This window comes from Achroia grisella, unplaced genomic scaffold (assembly GCF_030625045.1).
Source record: "Achroia grisella isolate CSIRO2021 unplaced genomic scaffold, CSIRO_AGI_Agris_v1 utg461, whole genome shotgun sequence".
Taxonomy (NCBI): domain Eukaryota; kingdom Metazoa; phylum Arthropoda; class Insecta; order Lepidoptera; family Pyralidae; genus Achroia; species Achroia grisella.
Window position 1 is genome coordinate 1,765,637 of NW_026712871.1, and position 19,303 is coordinate 1,784,939.

Sequence of the window (19,303 nt, forward strand, 5' to 3'; positions counted from 1 at the left end):
TATATATATATATATATATATATAGAAGCTCATTCAATTGTGTTACACAGTACAACATATTTATTTTTAACTAGATAACTCGCGTAACTCCGTCTGCATCACACTTTATATTTATCATTATATTTCGCTTAATTTACATAATATCTTTTTAAGTTATAGCCTATATTTTATTCCGATGTATAAGCTATATTAGTGTAAAGTTTCATCTAAATCAGTTCAGTAGTTTTTGCGTGAGAGAGTAACAAACATCCATACTTACAAACTTTAGCGTTTATAATTTTAATTAATAAGATATAGCAGTAGCTGGTTTTAGGTTAGTATTTTTTTAGTTAATTTTGTTTTTTTTTAATGATAATGAAATTTAATCAGTTCAACATTCGTCAACAAAACAATTTAAACCTTATATTCACAAAGATAAGGTTTAAAATACTTTAAGGTTTTCAATAACTGTGACGAAATGTGACGTTACAACATTTACTAAACCCCTTCCACTCGTTGTCACACTATGTCACACTTTCTCGAACTCCCTCTCCCCCCCCCTAAAAATTTACTAACCCCCTTCCACCTGTGACACTATGTCACACTTTGTCAACCTCCTCAATCCCCCCTACATATGACATTATTCACGTATGGCCTATACTTGTTTACCTAATTATGTTTATTATTTGAAATTAATAGAATAACTAGCTGTCTTGGCAAACGTTGTTTTGCCATATAAATTAATATCGCTATTAAAAAATAGGGGTTGGTGGTAGAAGGGTGAAAATTTAGGGTGGTATGTATGTAATGCCATATAATAAAAAATAATTTGAAAAAAAAAATTATGGGTTGGACCACCCTTAACACTTAGGGGTATAAAAATTTGTTTTAAACCTATTCTCAAACCTACTGAATATACATATACAATTTCATCAAATTCGAATTTTGAAAACCCGTTTCGGAGAAGTATAAACACGAAACCTGTGACACGAGAATTTTATATATATATAATAGATAAATAAATAAAATGTTTGAAAAAAAAACGTATGCAAAACTGAAGAAATTAGGTTCAAACATTTACATATCTGGGTACATATTCTGCGTGGCTAAGGAACATAATTCTGTCTCTTTCTAACTTCATACTGTGGCTCTGTGGAGTGAAGAGAGCAGAGAACTTTTTATATAACATGTGGGTGACCGTACATATTTTGCGTGGCTAAGGAACATATTTCTGTCTCTTTCTAACTCTGTACTGTGGCCCTGTGGTGCGAAGAGAGCGGAGAACTTGATACTGATTCTATGCAGAGCTCTGAAGCTTGTTCGGCCAAGTCCGTCGTTATCTGAAAGTGAAACAACGGTTAGTTGAAAATCATTTTACTTTATAGTTAAATATATTCTTATTAATAAAGTAGCTGTACTCGCGACTACGTCCGCGTGGAAACTTACTTTATTTTTCTATAAGTAGCGTAAGTTACTCCTTATTACATCAGCTACCTGTCAAAATGAGTCCCGTATGTGGATGGGGGCACTCCTGGGAGTGTGTGGCGTAGCGTGGGGCACTTTCAGCAACATATACCACCGTACCACCCGCCAGAAACTGAAATACCATCCTGATCATCTGGATGAATGGCGGTTTTCCACAGTACGGTTTTCTAGAAACTTTTTGCCCCGCACAACCACATTGTGGAATCACCTTCCAGCAATGGTATTTCCGAACCGATACGATATTGAAACCTTCAAGAAAAGAGCTTATTCCTTTTTAAAAGGCCGACAACGTACTTGCAATTCCCCTGGTGTAGCGGGTGCTCATGGGCGGCGGTAATCACTTATCATCATAAAAAAAAAATATAGGGTAGAGTGGGGGCACTCTTAGGAATGTGGGGCACTCCTGGTGTGTGTAGTGTGTAGTGTACCTGTCGCAACACGTGCGCGCCGCAGTCGGGTGGCAGTCGCAGGCTGCGCAAGAGGGCGGCCAGCCGTCTGGCCGGAAGCCTGGCGGCTGCGGCCACCTGCACGAGCCGCGCGCCCATCTCTGCGCGAGCCATCGCCTCTCGTGCGCACCTAAAAGACACACAAACACTCATTTATATACTGGGTCACCCAAAAAGGACACATAATAATATTCACTTAGAATATAATTCACCTATAGTCTGTTTTATAACTAAATTGACCGACATTCATCTACAACTAATTGTGTGTTTTCAAATAGAATTGACGAATATTAAAGTAAAATTTAATTCACCTATAATCTTATATTCTGCTTCTTAACTAAATTAACGGATATTCATCTAGAATAGGTGTTCTAGGTGAATGATAGAACGTTTTCCAAATAAATTGATGGACATTCATCTAGAATTTAATTCACCTTTAGTTCGATTTCTAAGTAAATTGATGAATATATATAACTACAATTTAATTTACCTATAATCTATTTATTAACTAAATTGGCGGCCATTCATCTAGAACACCTATAGTCCGTTTTCTAATTAAATTTATTGGTTATTCACCTATAGAACTCATTGGACGAACATTCACCTAGAATATAGTTCACCTATAGTCCGTTTTCTAACTCATTGGGCGAACATTCACCTAGAATATAGTTCACCTATAGTCCGTTTTATAAGTGAATTGACGGACTTATAAGTTAATTCACTTATAGCCTATTTCTTAAAGAAATTGTCGGACATTCACCAAGAATTAGTTCGCCTATAGTCCGTTTTCTAAGTAAATTGGCGGACTTAGAAGCTAACTTACTTATAGCATATTTCTTAAAGAAATTGACGGACATTCACCAAGAATTAGTTCGCCTACAGTCCGTTTTATAAGTAAATTGACGAACTTAGAAGTTAATTCACCAATAGCCTATTTCTTAAAGAAATTGTCGGACATTCACCAAGAATTAGTTCGCCTATAGTCCGTTTTCTAAGTAAATTGGCGGACTTAGAAGTTAATTCACTTATAGCCTATTTCTTAAAGAAATTGTCGGACATTCACCAAGAATTAGTTCGCCTATAGTCCGTTGTATAAGTGAATTGACGGACTTAGAAGTTAATTCATTTATAGCCTATTTCTTAAAGAAATTGTCGGACATTCACCAAGAATTAGTTCGCCTATAGTCCGTTTTATAAGTAAATTGGCGGACTTAGAAGTTAATTCACCTATAGCCTATTCTTTAATATAAGAGATGAAAATTGATAGGTATTAATATCATTTTTAAAATAATGTAACCAGCTGTAGCGAGGTAGATTTATATTTGCGATACTGATCTGTTGGATCCTAATTTTTATTTTATTTTTTTAATAAGTTTCCACAATTTATTTTAAATAATCTCGTGTGTACACTAGTGTTTTCATTACAGTTCCATTCCATAGCCTGAATACAGTATCGTGTATGGAATTGAACTAGCGACGATCGTCGTAGTTGTTCGAATCGCATTACCCCTCGGTTTGATACCGCTGTAGTTACCACAGACGCCATCAGCATACTGCTATGTAACATATACTTCTCCGATCGATCCCCCGTCCAATACAAACGGGGATAGAAATTACGACCTGAGCCTAGCTTCGAGCTCCTAGCGGTGCCCTCAGACTGGCGTCGTATCCGTCGGGCGGGAGTTGTCCTTCAGCCAGTCCAATACAAACGGGGATCGAAATTACGACGGCCTGAGCCCAGCTTCGAGCTCCTAGTGGAGCTCTCAGACTGGCGTCGTATCCGTCAAGCGGGAGTTGTCTTTTAGCCGCTCCATAAGTCCTTCCTTTGGTTTGGAGTGCCATCTGCACTCGCCTCTATCATCCGGTGAAGCTGTAAAGGCCAGCTGCGGCCAACAGCATTAGAGTAGTCCGGAAAATTTAACCATGTATGAGAATGGAAGGATATTTTTTTTATGTGGCAATCAAGCATACGGCTTATCTGATGGTAAGTAGTGGCTGTGGGATGTCTATGGTATTTTGTTGTTGTCACACAAAATTCCTAAAAAATTAATTCTGAACAATATTTGTTTAAAAGAGCAACACGCAAGTTTCTTACTAAGTCATAGCATTAGAATAGTCCTAAAATACATGTATCTCACTCACTTGGGTTGTAAGGCAGCTAGCGCGCGGCAGGCAGCGTTGATCCGTGGCCGTAATGCTTCCAATCGAGCTTCAGTTTCCGCATCCTCATCACCTGCACCTCCTCCACCTTCCGTGGACACCAGACCTCGGATCTGGAACCAATGACCAACCTAAGACTAGGGGTCCGTTCACATAGAAAGGTCTAAGGTAACAAACATGTGACAAAAAATCGATATGAGGACCTCATTCTTTTTTGTAGTCTGTTTAAATAATATATCGTGTACTAACCTCATTACACACGTGCCAGTAGTGGTAGAGTGCCAGCCCGCCGGTTTCCCAGCCGCTGACCTCGTGCCGCGACGCGGCTTCGTTCAACTTCTCCAGGAGAGGCGCTATACTCTGGATGTTATCTATACATATAAATAAAATTAGTGTCTATTTGTAATATTGAAATAATCTCTTTATACTACACGCATATTAATATAAATACGGTACGTACACCAAAATAACCTATTTTAGTATTTTTGTCTGTCTGTCTGTTTGTTCCGGCTAATCTCTGGAATAGCTGGACCGTATTTGACGGGACTTTTTTTGGCAGGTAGCTGATGTAATAAGAAGTAACTTAATCTAAGTAGATTAAGTTACTTCTTATTATAAGTATATTTTAGAAAAATAAAGTTCAATACCACGCGGACGAAGTCGAGGGAACAGCTAGCCTGTAATATTATAAGTAATGATTACTAATCATTGATTATTTTGATTAACTAGAATGATATAAACATAATAATATCTATATTAATAATATTTCGTCAAGGGGTACGGTAGACTCGAACGAAACCTTATGTGAATAATAAAACATAAAAAAATATTGATTTCGAGTCGAAAACATATATCCGCAAAATTCGGATTATTGAGTATTTCGTTAAATCCTAATGACACTGACAAACAAACTGCAGTCGCCATCTTTTCATGTCACTAGCTAACAACCAATCAACACATCGCGTCCGTTCTGACTACGTATAACCACAGATAACAATGTAAAACGAAACGTCTTGCCGGAACCAATGAGTGAATAATAACAAAATTAATTTTTTTTCAGTCGTTAACGTTTCGTGAAAATCATATTGTTTTTGACACTTTTTTTTCGATAAACGAGTATATAGTGTGTATGTGTTTTTTCTTTAAACCTGAATTACAAATTTGACATTTCCGACTTTTTTTTTCATACTACGATGGTGGCAAATTTTTATTATTACACACACATATTGCCAGGTATTTGCATTTTTTAAATAAGATTATGAGACCGAGCGAAGCCGGGTTTCCATCTAGTATTTATATAAATTTGCACGCCTGTATGCAGGCTGAATACACTAGACATTACAGGATGTCTCAGAACTCAATGTCAACCGAAACGGCGTGATAGGATGTGATTGTAACATCATTATCTGCTTCTTCCTTATCCCATTTATTTGGGGTCGGCGTAATATGTTTTTCTTTTCCATTCATCCCTGTTCGCAGTCATCTCGTTATTTCCTTCCTTTCTTACCATATCATCTTTCACACAGTCCATCCATCTCTTTTTCGGCCTTCCACTGCCCTTATAACAATCCACATTCAGTTGTAACATCTTTCTTAAAATATTAATATAGGATTTGATTGTAACCATCATGAGAAAAATCTGAAAAAAAAATCTATCCCATTCAGTTTGAAAATTATAGGCATTTAAGAAAAACCTAGAAATTTGTACAAACTGTAACTATTCGAACTAAAAAATAATTAGAATAAATAGAAAAAATATTATTTATATATATACATATATAGCCTCGGTGGTCTAGTGGTTTAGCGCACCGCTTTACTAACCGATGGTCTCGGGTTCGATTCCTCGCACGGTACAAAGATTTGTATTCATGAGTATGATTGTTTGTATCAGTCTAGCTGTTTTCCATGTATAATATGTATTTATTTACAAAAAAAAAAATGTATCCATGCATTTATATCAGTTGTCTAGTACCCATAACACAAGTACTGCTTAGCTTGGGACTAGATGGCGCTGTGTGAATTGTCCCGAAATATTATTATTATTAATATATATCGATATAAATAAATAAATAAACTTTACCAAAATCTTTCACCTCTGTAAATGTACAGAGGTGAAAGATCACCTGAATAATAATCACCTGACAACTCGCGAGTAACGTCACGGGGCATGTCTACTGTCAAATAACTCACCTGAGAGTATTGCGTCGGGTAGTAATTCATCTAGGAGCACTCTGTGTGCAGCGTTCCATTGTTCAGCTGCTATAAGATGCTCCACTTCGACGGCTGGCAGGTGCTGCAAATATATTGTTATTGTGTTGATTACACTTTTTTTTTTATATTCTTTATTGCATTATAAAAGAGTGTACAAGAGGCGAGCTTAATACCATATAGCATTCTCTACCAGCTAATCTTTGGGTAGAACTAGAAAGCATTGTAGGCCAGTAATGGCCAAAATTTGTGATATTAATACTGTAATAAATAATTAGTTAAACAAAATCTATGTACATATATAATTTATGTTATATAAATATAATATATACTTTAAATATACATATATATATATTGAAATATATAAATTACACAGAATAAATACATAAATACGATAAATATAGTTGAAAGTACCTACTTAACTCAACGCCAAACAGTTAAAGCTCATTTTGACGACTCAGTTAATAAAATAGTTTCTTTTTAAAAATAGTCTTACTCGGTGCTCTGCGCAGGTCTACAGGCATGGGATGGGAAGGAGTAGAGAGAAGGAGGTTATGAACTGAACGGAGGTTACGTGAATGAGAGTCGCTAATGAACCGAAATCTATCTTTCAAATAAGTGGGAGAGGAAGAGTGGAATATAAATAAGTGGGTGAGGAAGAGTGGAATATAAATAAGTGGGAGAGGAAGAGTGGAATATAAATAAGTGGGAGAGGAAGAGTGGAATATAAATAAGTGGGAGAGGAAGAGTGGAATATAAATAAGTGGGAGAGGAAGAGTGGAATATAAATAAGTGGGAGAGGAAGAGTGGAATATAAATAAGTGTGAGAGGAAGAGTGGAATATAAATAAGTGGGAGAGGAAGAGTGGAATATAAATAAGTGTGAGAGGAAGAGTGGAATATAAATAAGTGGGAGAGGAAGAGTCGAATATCGCTTTTGCTTTTGCAATATATATAACATATGGTTATGGTTACTCAATCCTCCCAAATTTGAATATAAAAATAAATCTATACGTTTACAATAATATGTACAACATTTATTTGAAAAAAAAAAAGCCGAGTTTCTTGTCAGTTCTTCTCGTCTCGACATCGAACCTCGGCTCAGGGCATCGTAATTTCGATCCCCGTTTGAATTGGACAGGGGATCGATCGGGGGGGTAGTTTATCTATATATAGTTCACTTTGTTTGTTAGTAGAGGACAGTTTAGAACTTGAGTGCCATCGTTGTCGTTGATCTTTTATTGTGCACCAATAAAAGCTTACGTAATAATAACAAACTGATTTTATCTAAATGTCGTTTGGCTAAAGTTAGTAATTCGTTTTATGGCAGTTGCGTAAGGTTTTACAATAAAATACCAGAGTCTGTTATAAATCTGCCAGAAAAAAGATTTAAATGTCAAATAAAACAGTTCCTTTGCAAAAAAGCTTAATATAAAATTGAAGAATTCGTTAACGATAATAATGTTTTTATAGAAGAACTTTAAATCCATAGCACTGACAATATTATCTGATTACACTAATAATGAGTGCGTAGCTATTTCTATGTTGATTATCGCATGCCTCTTACTTGTTATACTGTAATTATTATATAAAAAAACATCTATTAAAAAGAGCAACACACAAGTTTCTTGCTCATTCTTCTTGTGACGAATCTGCATTTCGAATGAGTGGTAGAATCAAAATATGACTATTCAAAAGTGCTTGTAATGAGTTTATTTGAATAAAGATTATTTCTGTTTCTATTGTATTATTTTACTGGTAAAGGCTATAACAGAATAGCAGACAGAGTGGACTCACTGGCCTCACTGAATTGTAGACCGTTTAGTCTCCTTCATTACTATATAAGTCTGTTTGTAATATTAAATTACCGTTTTTACTACATGCATATGAATAAATACGGTACATACACCAAAATAACATTTTTTACAATTTTTCTGTCCAATGTTCCAGCTAATCTCTGAATAGATAGACCGATTTTGACGGGACTATTTTTGATAGATAGCCGATGTAATAAGGAGTAGCTTAGGCTACTTTTATTTTAGAAAAATAAAGTTAAATTCCACGCGAACGAAGTTGCGGGTAGCTAGTATATTATAAAAGAGGTCTGACCGTTAGTCAGTCACGCTGGGACATAGAGTGAGAGCGTAGTACCATGTAGTGGGCGCGGTGCGCCTGCGCACTCCGTAGCCATGTCTCCGGGACTTGCAGGGCCCGCACGAGCCGCAGTCGCTCCGCATCCTCCGCATCATCACCGTCGACTCGCGCCGGTGCGTGTCGGCCCAGCACTCCGCGGATCAGGTGGCCACGTCTACACAAATGAAAATCATCTCTACTTATACTTAATAATAATAATAATAATCAAAAGGATAAATTCAGAATGATCGTTACAATATTATTTATACTATAGGTACACATTCTAGACAGTCAATCCTTTCAGTATTTATGTGTAGTCCTGACTTCTGAACTAGCATTAGCCGTATGACAGAAGCCAGTTCATGAACGAAATGAATGAAATGAACGATACGAATGAAATGAACGAAATAAATTAGTTATTTTACGTTTATCGTTTAGAGATTATTTCGTTCTCTGATAACGAAAGAGATTTCGTTATCAGAGAACGAAATAATCTCACATTATTCAAATCATTCATTTATCTCTAAATGAATGATTTGAATAATGTGAATGAAATGATTGAAATGAACGAAAAAAATGAAATGTATGAAATGAACGAAATGAATGCAATGAACGAAATAAACGAAATGAATGCAATGAACGAAATAAACGAAATGAATGCAATGAACGAAATAAACGAAATGTACGAAATGTACGAAATGAATGAAATGAACGAAATGAACGAAATGATGAAATGAACGAAATGAACGAAATGAAGGAAATGATCGAAATGATCGAAATGAACGAAATGAACGAAATGAATGAAAAAAATGAAATGAATAAAAATGAATAAAATGAATGATATGAATGATATGAATGAAATGAAATAATGAATTCGTTATTTTACGTTTCAGAGATTATTTCGTTCTCTGTTAATATAATTTCTAAATGAATGATTTGAATGTTGTGAATGAAATGAATGATTTGAACGAAATGAACGAATTGAACGAAATTAATTAGTTATTTTACGTTTATCCTTTAGAGATTATTTCGTTCTCTGATAACGAAATTTCGAAATGAATGATTAGAATAATGAGAATGAAATGATTGAAATGAACGAAATAAATGAAATGTATGAAATGAACGAAATGTATAAAAAGAACGAAATGTATGAAATACATGAAATGAATGAAATGAATGAAATATATGAAATGAATGAAATGAATGAAATGAATTAAATGAATGAAATGAATTAAATAAACGAAATGAATGAAATGAACGAAATGAACGAAATGAACGAAATGAACGAAATGAAAGAAATGAAAGAAATGAATGAAATGAATGAATTCGTTATTTTACGTTTCAGAGATTATTTCGTTCCCTGATAACAATTTCTAAATTAATGATTTGAATGTTGTGAATGAAATGAATGATTTGAACAAACTGAACGAAATGAATGAAATGAACGATGCGAATGAAATGAACGAAATGAATGATAAGAATGAAATGAACGAAATTAATTAGTTTATCGTTTATCTTTTAGAGATTATTTTGTTCTCTGATAACAAAATTTCTAAATGAATGATGTGAATGATTTGAATGTTGTGAATGAAATGAACGAATTTAACGAAATGAATGAAATAAATGAAATGAACGAAATGAATGAAATGAACGAATTAAACGAAATGAACGGAATGAACGAAATAAATTAAATGAACGATACGAATGAAATGAACGAAATGAATGAAATAATTGAAATCAGTGAAAAGAATTAATGAAATTAATGAAATGAACGAAATGAATGAACTTCTAAGAGCATGTGTACAAAATTTCATGATGATCGGTTCAGTAGTTTTTCCGTGAAAGCGTAACAAACATACCTACTTTCACATTTATAATATGAGTAAGGATGTAAGGATATAACAATAATAATCTCTCAGGACAATTCACACAGCGCCATCTAGTCCCAAGTTAAGCTAGCTAAAGCTGGTGTTATGGGTACTAGACAATTGATACATATACATAGACATTTTTTTTTAAGTTTAACGTCATTGAGGTTTTATTATTAAAGACTAAATGTAAATAAATAACCCTGTATAATTAACACAGCGCCATCTAGTCCCACGATAAGCAGAGCTTATTGTATTATGGGTACAAGACAACTGATATTTTTTTTGTATTTGTAAATACATACATATTATACATAGAAAACACCCAGACCGATACAAACAATCACATGGGAATACAAATGTTTGCGCCGTACGGGGAATCGAACCCGCTACCATCAGAAATAAGATGTGCTAAACCACTAGACCACCGAGGTCAGATTATACTCACGCTATATCGTTGGGGTGGTAGGCTAGAGCTTGTATGGCGAGGTGCCATAAACCACACGCCTCCAACTGATCAGCTATACCCGTTATACTCTCAATAGTCGGATTCCCGAACCACGTGCCTAGTAGGAAGCTGGAACAATTCGCATAAATAATTCATTAATATTACTACTCGATGTATTTATATTATTATGTTTCATTCCGCTACAATTAACATGTGTGAGACTACGAATATTCGGTGTGGAAACCTGACCAGCGCTACGACCTTCTTGATCCATCGAGTAGTGAAATGGACTTCCACAAAATAACACCTAATTCGATTAAATATATCATTAATATTATTATATTATTTAAAATTGCTATAAAGAATATCTATATATATATATATGAATGTGGATGGATGTAAAGGGAGGGGACGCCCTAAGGAAAGATGGATGGATTGTGTGAAAGATGATATGAATAAAAGAAGAGTATGTTTAGATATGACGACCGATAGAGAACAGTGGAAGAGAATGACATACTGCGCCGACCCCAAATAATGGGATAAAGGCAAGGCAATGATGATATATATATAAACAAAATTGGAGTTAACAACAATTAGCAATTAATATTAATCAAGATCGCTGGAAGGCATTGGATGCGAGCAGCGCAGGACCGATCGTTGTGGAGATCTTTGGGGGAGGCCTATGTCCAGCAGTGGACGTCTTCCGGTCTGCGATGATGATGATGATGATGATGGATGTAGACTCAGTAACGGTCGGAATTTGATCGCTATTAGTGAAGGTCGTAATGGTAGTCAAGTTTCCACACCGAATATTAGTGATCTCACACATGACAATTGTAGCGGAATTAAACAAAATAATATAAATTCCATTAAGTAGTTAATATACTAAATTTGTTATTAGATTGAATCTGACTTGTTTTTAGGATGCATTAAGAGACTATCGAGGAATTAATCTATACATATAAATAAAATTGTAGTGTCTGTTTGTAATATTGAAATAACCGTGTTTTACTACATGCATATGAATATAAATACGGTACATACACCAAAATAACATAGTTTACAATTTTTGTCTGTGTCTGTTTGTTCTGGCTAATCTCTGAAATGGCTGGACCGATTTTGAAGGGAGTTTTTTTGGCAGGTAGCTGATGTAATAAGGAGTGACTTAGGCTACTTTTAGAAAAGGTACATTCCACGCGGACGACGTCGCGTGTACAGCTAGTATATAATATCATGGAAACAGGAAAAAGAAGGCATGTTTTTTTATTGATTATTTTTGTTTTTTTTTTGTTGTTAAATGTAGAAAATATCTAACTTAAAATTCATAGCGCTGACAATGTTATCTGATTGAACAGAGATTAAGTGCGTAGCGGTTTCTATGTTGATTGTCGCATGCCTAATCATTTGTTGTTAATTAAATATAAGTAAATCAATATTTATTTAAAAGAGCAACACACAAGTTTCTTGCTTATTCTTCTTGTGATGAATCTGCATTCCGAATAAGCGGTAGAATAAAAAAATTAAGTTTATTTGAATAACGATTATTTCTATTTCTATTTAAACTATAGTCTATGCTGCTTTTACACGATAAAAGTCCTGAGCGAATTCTAGCACCTAAGAGTTATTATATTTAACTATTTTCTGTATCCACTCTTTCAGTCAATTCACATATATAAATTATTTTAATATTTTATATGTAGCTTTACAAAAGAGCGGTAGATTAAAAAAATACTGATCACTATTGTGATTAAAAGTGCTTAATTTTATGTTTATTAAGAATTTTATTTATACTCTTCATTACAGACAAAAACAAAAATTACAGAACAAAAAAAACATAGAAAATATACATATTGGCTGATACAAAAGGCGCTCTTATCGCTAAGCAATCTCGTCCAGACTACCTTTGGGTGGATAGAGAAATAAAAATAAGAACAGATTAGGTGACGCACGTAAAAAAATTTATATTCTATTTTTATATTCTATGGTTGTTCTTTAAGTCTTTCTGAATGAAAGCAGACTTATCACAAGAATTAAAAAGAAGTATTGCTGTTTTAAATAATAATTATATTTCAGGACAATTCACACAGCGCCATCTAGTCCCAAGCTAAGCAGAGCTTGTGTTATGGTACTAGACAGCAGACATAAATACTTAACTACATTTTATTTTGTAAATGCACACTATAGTAACATCCAGACTCATTCAAACAATCATGTTCCCGCGAAATTAAAAGAAACCGCTTCATAATCCATTGTGTAGTTTTAAAGATTTAAGCATACATAGGGACAGACAGCGACAGCGACTTTATTTTATACTATGTAATGATAATGACATTGGTTATGCTTCTCTGAATCTTATATATAATATTCTCGTGTCACAATGTTAGTTTCCATACTCCTCCCAAACGTCTTGATCGATTTTTATGAAATTTTATATGCATATTCAGTAGGTCTGAGAATAGGCTACATTCTATTTCCATACCCGTAGGTGGTGAAAGATCCCCTAAATATATATTTTTTATTTTTCGACATAATATTTTATTATTATTTAGTATTGAAAAATACATACAACCCTAAATTTTCACCCTTCTAGCATCGACTCCTATTTTCAATAGCGATTTTAATTTATATGGCAAAACAACTAATGCCAGGGCAGCTAGTAATGATATAATTGTAATTGTGTTATATGTAGCTCACCATAGAGTGTAGTCGAGCGGATGCGGGCCGGCGGCTGCGGGCTGCAGTGCGGGCCGCGCTTGACAGCTGCGGGCCCGCACCAACGAGTACCGCAGGTCCACCACGCGTCGACCGCCACCGCTCTGTACAATGGATCCTTCATTGTTATATGAAATAAATTACCACATCCACTTTTTTTGTTGAGGATTTTAGGCTATTGTCAGGTGTTGAGCCCTGTAGCACTGCGACCTACATAGATCTATTGTGCTCGCCCTTTTTCAGAGTCCGCTACCTAGACAAAAATTGAAGGATATTCTTAGGAGCGATCCTAAGAATATCTTTCAATTCTTGTCCCTGACGGGTCTAGGTAGCGAACTTTGAAAAGGGCGAGCACAATAGATCTATGTAGGTCGCAGTGCTACAGGTGCTACACATCTGACAATAGCCCAAACAACCCAATAAAAAAAAAAAAAAATAGGAGCGATGGTTTTTATCTCCTGTTTACTTCCTAAAGGAGATATTACGTTTAGGCATGAGTTGGCTACAATCATATAAGATGTGTAGTGGCGTTTTCCACAGAAATTTCTTGGCTAGCGCTTGCAGTCTCACGCAATGTTTTTTTAATTTTTTCTTATTAATATTTTATTTCATCTCGACCAGCTAGTTAAAAATCTATCAAATTATACTCTGAAATATTTACATTATTAATATTATGCACACAACGCACAGACGGTCACCATTTATATTGCTCTTTTTATTTTATATTTATTTTAATTATTATTTTCACGTTCACAAATGGGTTGAAGCCGAAAATCAATGTTTTGTTCACTGAACAATGTTCCATGCTGAGCTGTGGTTGATGGTCGAGCTTCAATTTAAGTTTATTTGAATAAATTATTTTCTATTCTATTGGGGTGAGGGGGTTGCTAGTTACCATACCATGTTAGGTTGACCTCCACGAAGTTCCCCCTGGACATCATCGTGATAAATTAAGAGTAGAAATAAGAGTCCACGCTTCACCATACAGGAAAATAGAAAAGAAAGCAGCGCAGCAATCGAACTCGGGTCGCTATTTTTAGAGATCGATTGCAAGAAAAATTACGTGTAAAAAAGTAAAAACGTGTTATAAACTTAACAAGTTCCTGAGCAGTAATATTACCTATCCTGGACTCTGATACGAGTTGAAGATCAGCGAAAACCTCGGCGCATCGAAAAAGTACGACTGACTTTATCCCTCACACGCTTCCACATTTATTCTACAACATTTTTGGTAACGAGCTTTTCTTAACAGTATGTTTATACTTACTTTACTCGTAAACTCGTACTCCCCATAGTACGGTGGCAGTGGAAACTTCATTCCCATCTCATCTTGCTCCAGGGTAGACAAGTCTACAGGCTCATCGTCCGCTTCACCCTTTTTGAAGAAACTCTCATATGTGGCGATGACTTTGTCTAACGTTGGTACTTGTGGGCTGAGGTACCTGAAATATATTCATAATTGTTATCGACATGATTATTGGTCATAAAAATGACTAAATTCTCCCCACTACAACTTCCGTCGCTGTGTGAGCGCGGTAGAGGGCGCACCCGAGGGAGCACTGCGTTCGGCATTCATTCTAAAAACGTTGAGGTCGACACATCTCCGAATAGTTCTCTATTTATTAATATATATATATATATTGTTAGGTGTAACTTCCTCTGGTGGCGCCACCGTCGTGCGGCGCGTCTATAAAAGGCTGCGAAACCCGGTGTGCGGCCTCTTTTGGTCGACAGACGTGCTCTCGAACGAATCTCCGTATCATACCGTGTTTGCTTTATAAGTTCTTTTACTGATTTTGTTAAAATTAATTATACGATTTGTTATAAGTTTCTTTTATTTAATTAAATTTAGAGCATATTCCTAACAATATATATATATTATATTTATACGTTGGAATAATCTTACTTAAAATTAAGTTAGAATATATTACATAATTATTTTTATGTTGATCATTGGAATTATACATTGTAGTGGTACCGATTTTGTTTGTAATGTGGATTGTGATTGTTTAGCGGTGTGAGTAATCTGATGATAAGGAATAAATGTGTTGATCTGTGTATTGTTTCTTTTATAATATATATAAAAATGAATTGCTGTTCGTTAGTCCCGCTAAAAATCGCTAATTTTAATCTTCAAATATTCGTGGAAGTCCAGGGAAGTTTTAAACGGTGAGAAAAATATGAAGAAATTGCAAGTAAAGTACTAAAAACAACACTCTTGTTTTCCCATACAAAACAGGGTGCGTTTAGAAATTTATTGCGTAACTAAACTTCAAAGGTTTTTTGAAGTTTAGTTTTTGACGCGGAACAGAGTTCACGAAGTCAGGTAATTCATAATATTAATACTAGATTTAAAGACAAACTTGCTGTCCCCAAGTATCGTTTAGAAAAAGTCAATAGGTCTTTTATGGGAATAGGTTTAAAATTTACAATAAGATACCAAAGGATATACTGTAAATATCCTTAAATAAATACAAAACATCTGTTAAATCATATTTACTGAGCAAAGCCTATTACTCACTAAACGATTGCCGATTTATAACAGTCGTCTAGTACCCATAACACAAGCTCTGCTTAGTTCGGAACTAGCGCTGTGAACTGTCCGAGGATATCGTCATTACCTGGCGGTGGCGTGCAGCGCCCGCAGCCAGTCGAGTTCCCGCAGCTCGTGTATGCCAGCCCGGCCGGCCACCAGCCTCAGGGTGGCCAGCCTCCACTCCGAGATGGTTCCGTCTGCTCCACACTCGCGCCACAGCGACAGCTGCCGTCCGACCAGCGACCGGAACGATGGGTCGCCTGCACAAGGTTGAGATTTAGTGTCTTTAATTTTATATTATACTAGCGTTACTTGCGACTTTGTCCGCGTGGAATTTAACATTATTTTTCTAAAATAAAAGTAGCCCAAGTCACTCCTTATTATATCAGCTACCTGCCAATAATAGTCTCGTCAAAATCGGTCCAGCCATTTCAGAGATTAGCCGGAACAAACAGACAGACAAGACAGTTATATTGGTGTAAGTACCGTATTTATATTCATATGCATGTAGTAAAAAACGGTTATTTCAATATTACAAACAGACACTACAATTTTATTTATATGTATAGATTAACTCATGCCCACGCTAGAACCTAAGTGGTCTCGGACAGTGCGGTTTCAGAGGAGCTTCCTCCCGCGTACACTTACATTGTGGAATGAACTACCTGCCGAGGTTTTCTCATGAGATTACAGCGTGGGGTATTTCAAGAATAGAAGGGTACATTAAGGTTTCTTAAGGGTCGGCAACGCGCACGAGACACCCCTGGTGTTTCAGGCGTCCATAGGCTACAGTATCCGTTTACCATCAGATGGATTAAATGCTTTACCACTAGTTAACCCGCGCAACTTCGCCTGCATTTCATTGCCTCACTTCTCGCAATATTTTTCATTGCAGCTCCGCTCCTATTGGTCGTAGCGTAATGTTATATAGCTTAAAGCCTTCCTCGACAAATGGACTATCCAACACATAAAGAATTTTTCAATTCGAACTAGTAGTTCCTGAGATTAGCGCGTTCAAACAAACAAACTCTTCAGCTTTATAATATTAGTATGATCATACTGTAAAATAACACAAAATGGACAATACTCACCAGCAGCTTGCGATATGAGGGCGGCCATGTTAAGATCTCCCTTCTCGACACACAGCTGGCAGGCCTGCAGCAGTCGCCCGGCCACCACCAGCGACCACACCTGGCGACTGTGACCGTCGCTCTCTGAGGACACCACACAATACAATAATCACGAGCGTGGATTGCAATAGTTGTTCATGCATGGGATTTTCATTTAGTCATAGTCACACTTTGTCAATCACCACCCACAGTTTCAAAGTGTGACAACGGTATACACCTTGTCACACTTTATCAATCACCATCCACATCTTCAAACTGTGACAACGGTACACACCTTGTCACACTTTACAATCACCATCCACCGCTTCAAAGTGTGAAAAGGGCACAGCCCATGTCACACTTTATCAATCTCCACCTACATCTTCAAAGTGTGACAAGGGTACACACCTTGTCACACTTTGTCAATCTTTACCCACCGCTTCAAAGCGTGACAAGGGCACACCCCATGTCACACTTTATCAATCTCCACCTACATCTTCAAAGTGTGACAAGGGCACACCCCTTGTCACACTGTCAATCTCCACCCACAACCTTTACTTGTGACGTAAAGTATGAATAGCTGAGTCACGATGCTGTAATGCATACATATGATGCACTTACCATCCATAGCTTCAGCCTCTGTGGTTTTAGACAATTCCTTGTCTGTGATTTCGCCGACCGCTTCCGCGAACCATTCCAGTAGCTTCTTATGACGATTCACAATGGACTGCACGTCATTTCCGGGAACACCTAAAAATATATAATGCGAAATTTAGTGAAATAGATTATAACGTTTAAAAGATGATGTTTTTAAGCTACATAATATTACGATACGACCAATAGAAGCGACGCATCGGTGAAATATCTTGCAAGAACGGGGTAAATTAAAAGATAATCCCGATAGTGTTTTTGATAACCACGCGAACGAAGTCGCGGGCACATCTAGTACGTTTATAAGTTGAATACTTTAGTTTGTCTAACATTGTAGTGGTATCCAATCTTTACTGAGATTGTCTATGGAAAATAAACTTTGGACATAAACTATGATGTTCTTAGTTTCAATTATACCAACTCCTTTTAATCTCTCTCTCTGTTTAGCCATTTCCCGTTTCATTTGTGGCTCTAGGAGAGCCAGTCTTTCGCTTTTGCTCGTTCTTCTTGTGATGAGACAGCTTTCCGAACGAGTGGTAAATAAAAAACAAATTGTTATGACTATTCAAAAGTGCTTAAATTAAGTTTATTTGAATAAATGATTTTCTATTCTATTCTTTTCTTTCTTCTCCAGGCACATCTGTCCTGGGTCGTCGAGTTGGTTAGTTCGGTTTTCTTCAAGTCTTCCATGATAACGGACTGCCAAGTTTGACGGCCTCGGTGGTCTAACGGTTTAGCACACCGCCTTACTTCCGATGGTCGCGGGTTCGATTCCTCGCACGGCACAAACATTTGTACTCCTGAGTATGATTGTTTGTATCGGTCTGGGTATTTTCTATGTATAATATGTATGTATTTACGAAAAAAATGTATCTATGTATTTATATCAGTTATCTAGTACCCATAACACAAGCTTTAGCTAGCTTAATTTGGATCTAGATATCTAGATGGCGCTGTGTAAATTGTCCTGAGATTATTATTATTATTATTAAGTTAATAGGTCCTCGTCTCTTTGGGCCGGTATAAAGATGCAGGACTATTTTGGTAATGTGTCCCTCTTCTCGCCTCATTACGTTGCCATACGACCTCAATCTATACCAACTCCTTTCAATAATGTTGATATATGTACTGACCGTCGTTTTCGAGATCGTCTCCCCAGAGCGCCTCGCACAGCTTCCACACCTCGTAGCAGTAAGCGCCTGACACACCGAACTGTTACACAAATATATAAATCTATACATATAAATAAAATTGTAGTGTCTGTTACTTGTTGTTACTTTATTCATTTGCCTACTACTTTTTTCGTTTTTTTTTATTCTTTATATCTCTAAACGTTGTACAATTATAATTTATTTAGTGTAGTATAATCATCATTATTTTTTGTTTAATTTATATCAATTTTCGGTTGGGAGCCTGGTGATCTGTATTACAGGTTATGCCTATCTCAGACACCAGCTCCTCACAGCAAATCGATTCAAATAATAAATTTAAGTATTTTACTATAAAGAATACTACATGTAGTGTTGCCATCATGTTTGTGAGGAGAAATAAATAAATCAAATTATTAAT

At 36.0% G+C, this 19,303-nt stretch overlaps 1 protein-coding gene across 1 annotated transcript in view; it reads right to left on the bottom strand.

Moving 5' to 3' along the window:
• Window positions 1-936: 936 nt before the first annotated feature.
• Window positions 937-19,303, bottom strand: part of LOC131845263 (nuclear pore complex protein Nup98-Nup96) — an 80,096-nt gene continuing 61,729 nt past the window's right edge. The window contains exons 36-48 of the mRNA XM_059194303.1: window positions 18,868-18,946; window positions 17,705-17,833; window positions 17,066-17,188; window positions 16,060-16,234; window positions 14,706-14,880; window positions 13,421-13,542; window positions 10,727-10,855; window positions 8,429-8,585; window positions 6,261-6,363; window positions 4,320-4,441; window positions 4,053-4,183; window positions 1,893-2,040; window positions 937-1,319 (exon numbers count right to left, since the gene is read on the bottom strand). Of these exons, the coding sequence (XP_059050286.1) occupies window positions 1,221-1,319; window positions 1,893-2,040; window positions 4,053-4,183; window positions 4,320-4,441; window positions 6,261-6,363; window positions 8,429-8,585; window positions 10,727-10,855; window positions 13,421-13,542; window positions 14,706-14,880; window positions 16,060-16,234; window positions 17,066-17,188; window positions 17,705-17,833; window positions 18,868-18,946 (1,692 nt within the window). The 3' untranslated portion in view covers window positions 937-1,220. The remainder of the gene's footprint in view (window positions 1,320-1,892; window positions 2,041-4,052; window positions 4,184-4,319; window positions 4,442-6,260; window positions 6,364-8,428; window positions 8,586-10,726; window positions 10,856-13,420; window positions 13,543-14,705; window positions 14,881-16,059; window positions 16,235-17,065; window positions 17,189-17,704; window positions 17,834-18,867; window positions 18,947-19,303) is intronic.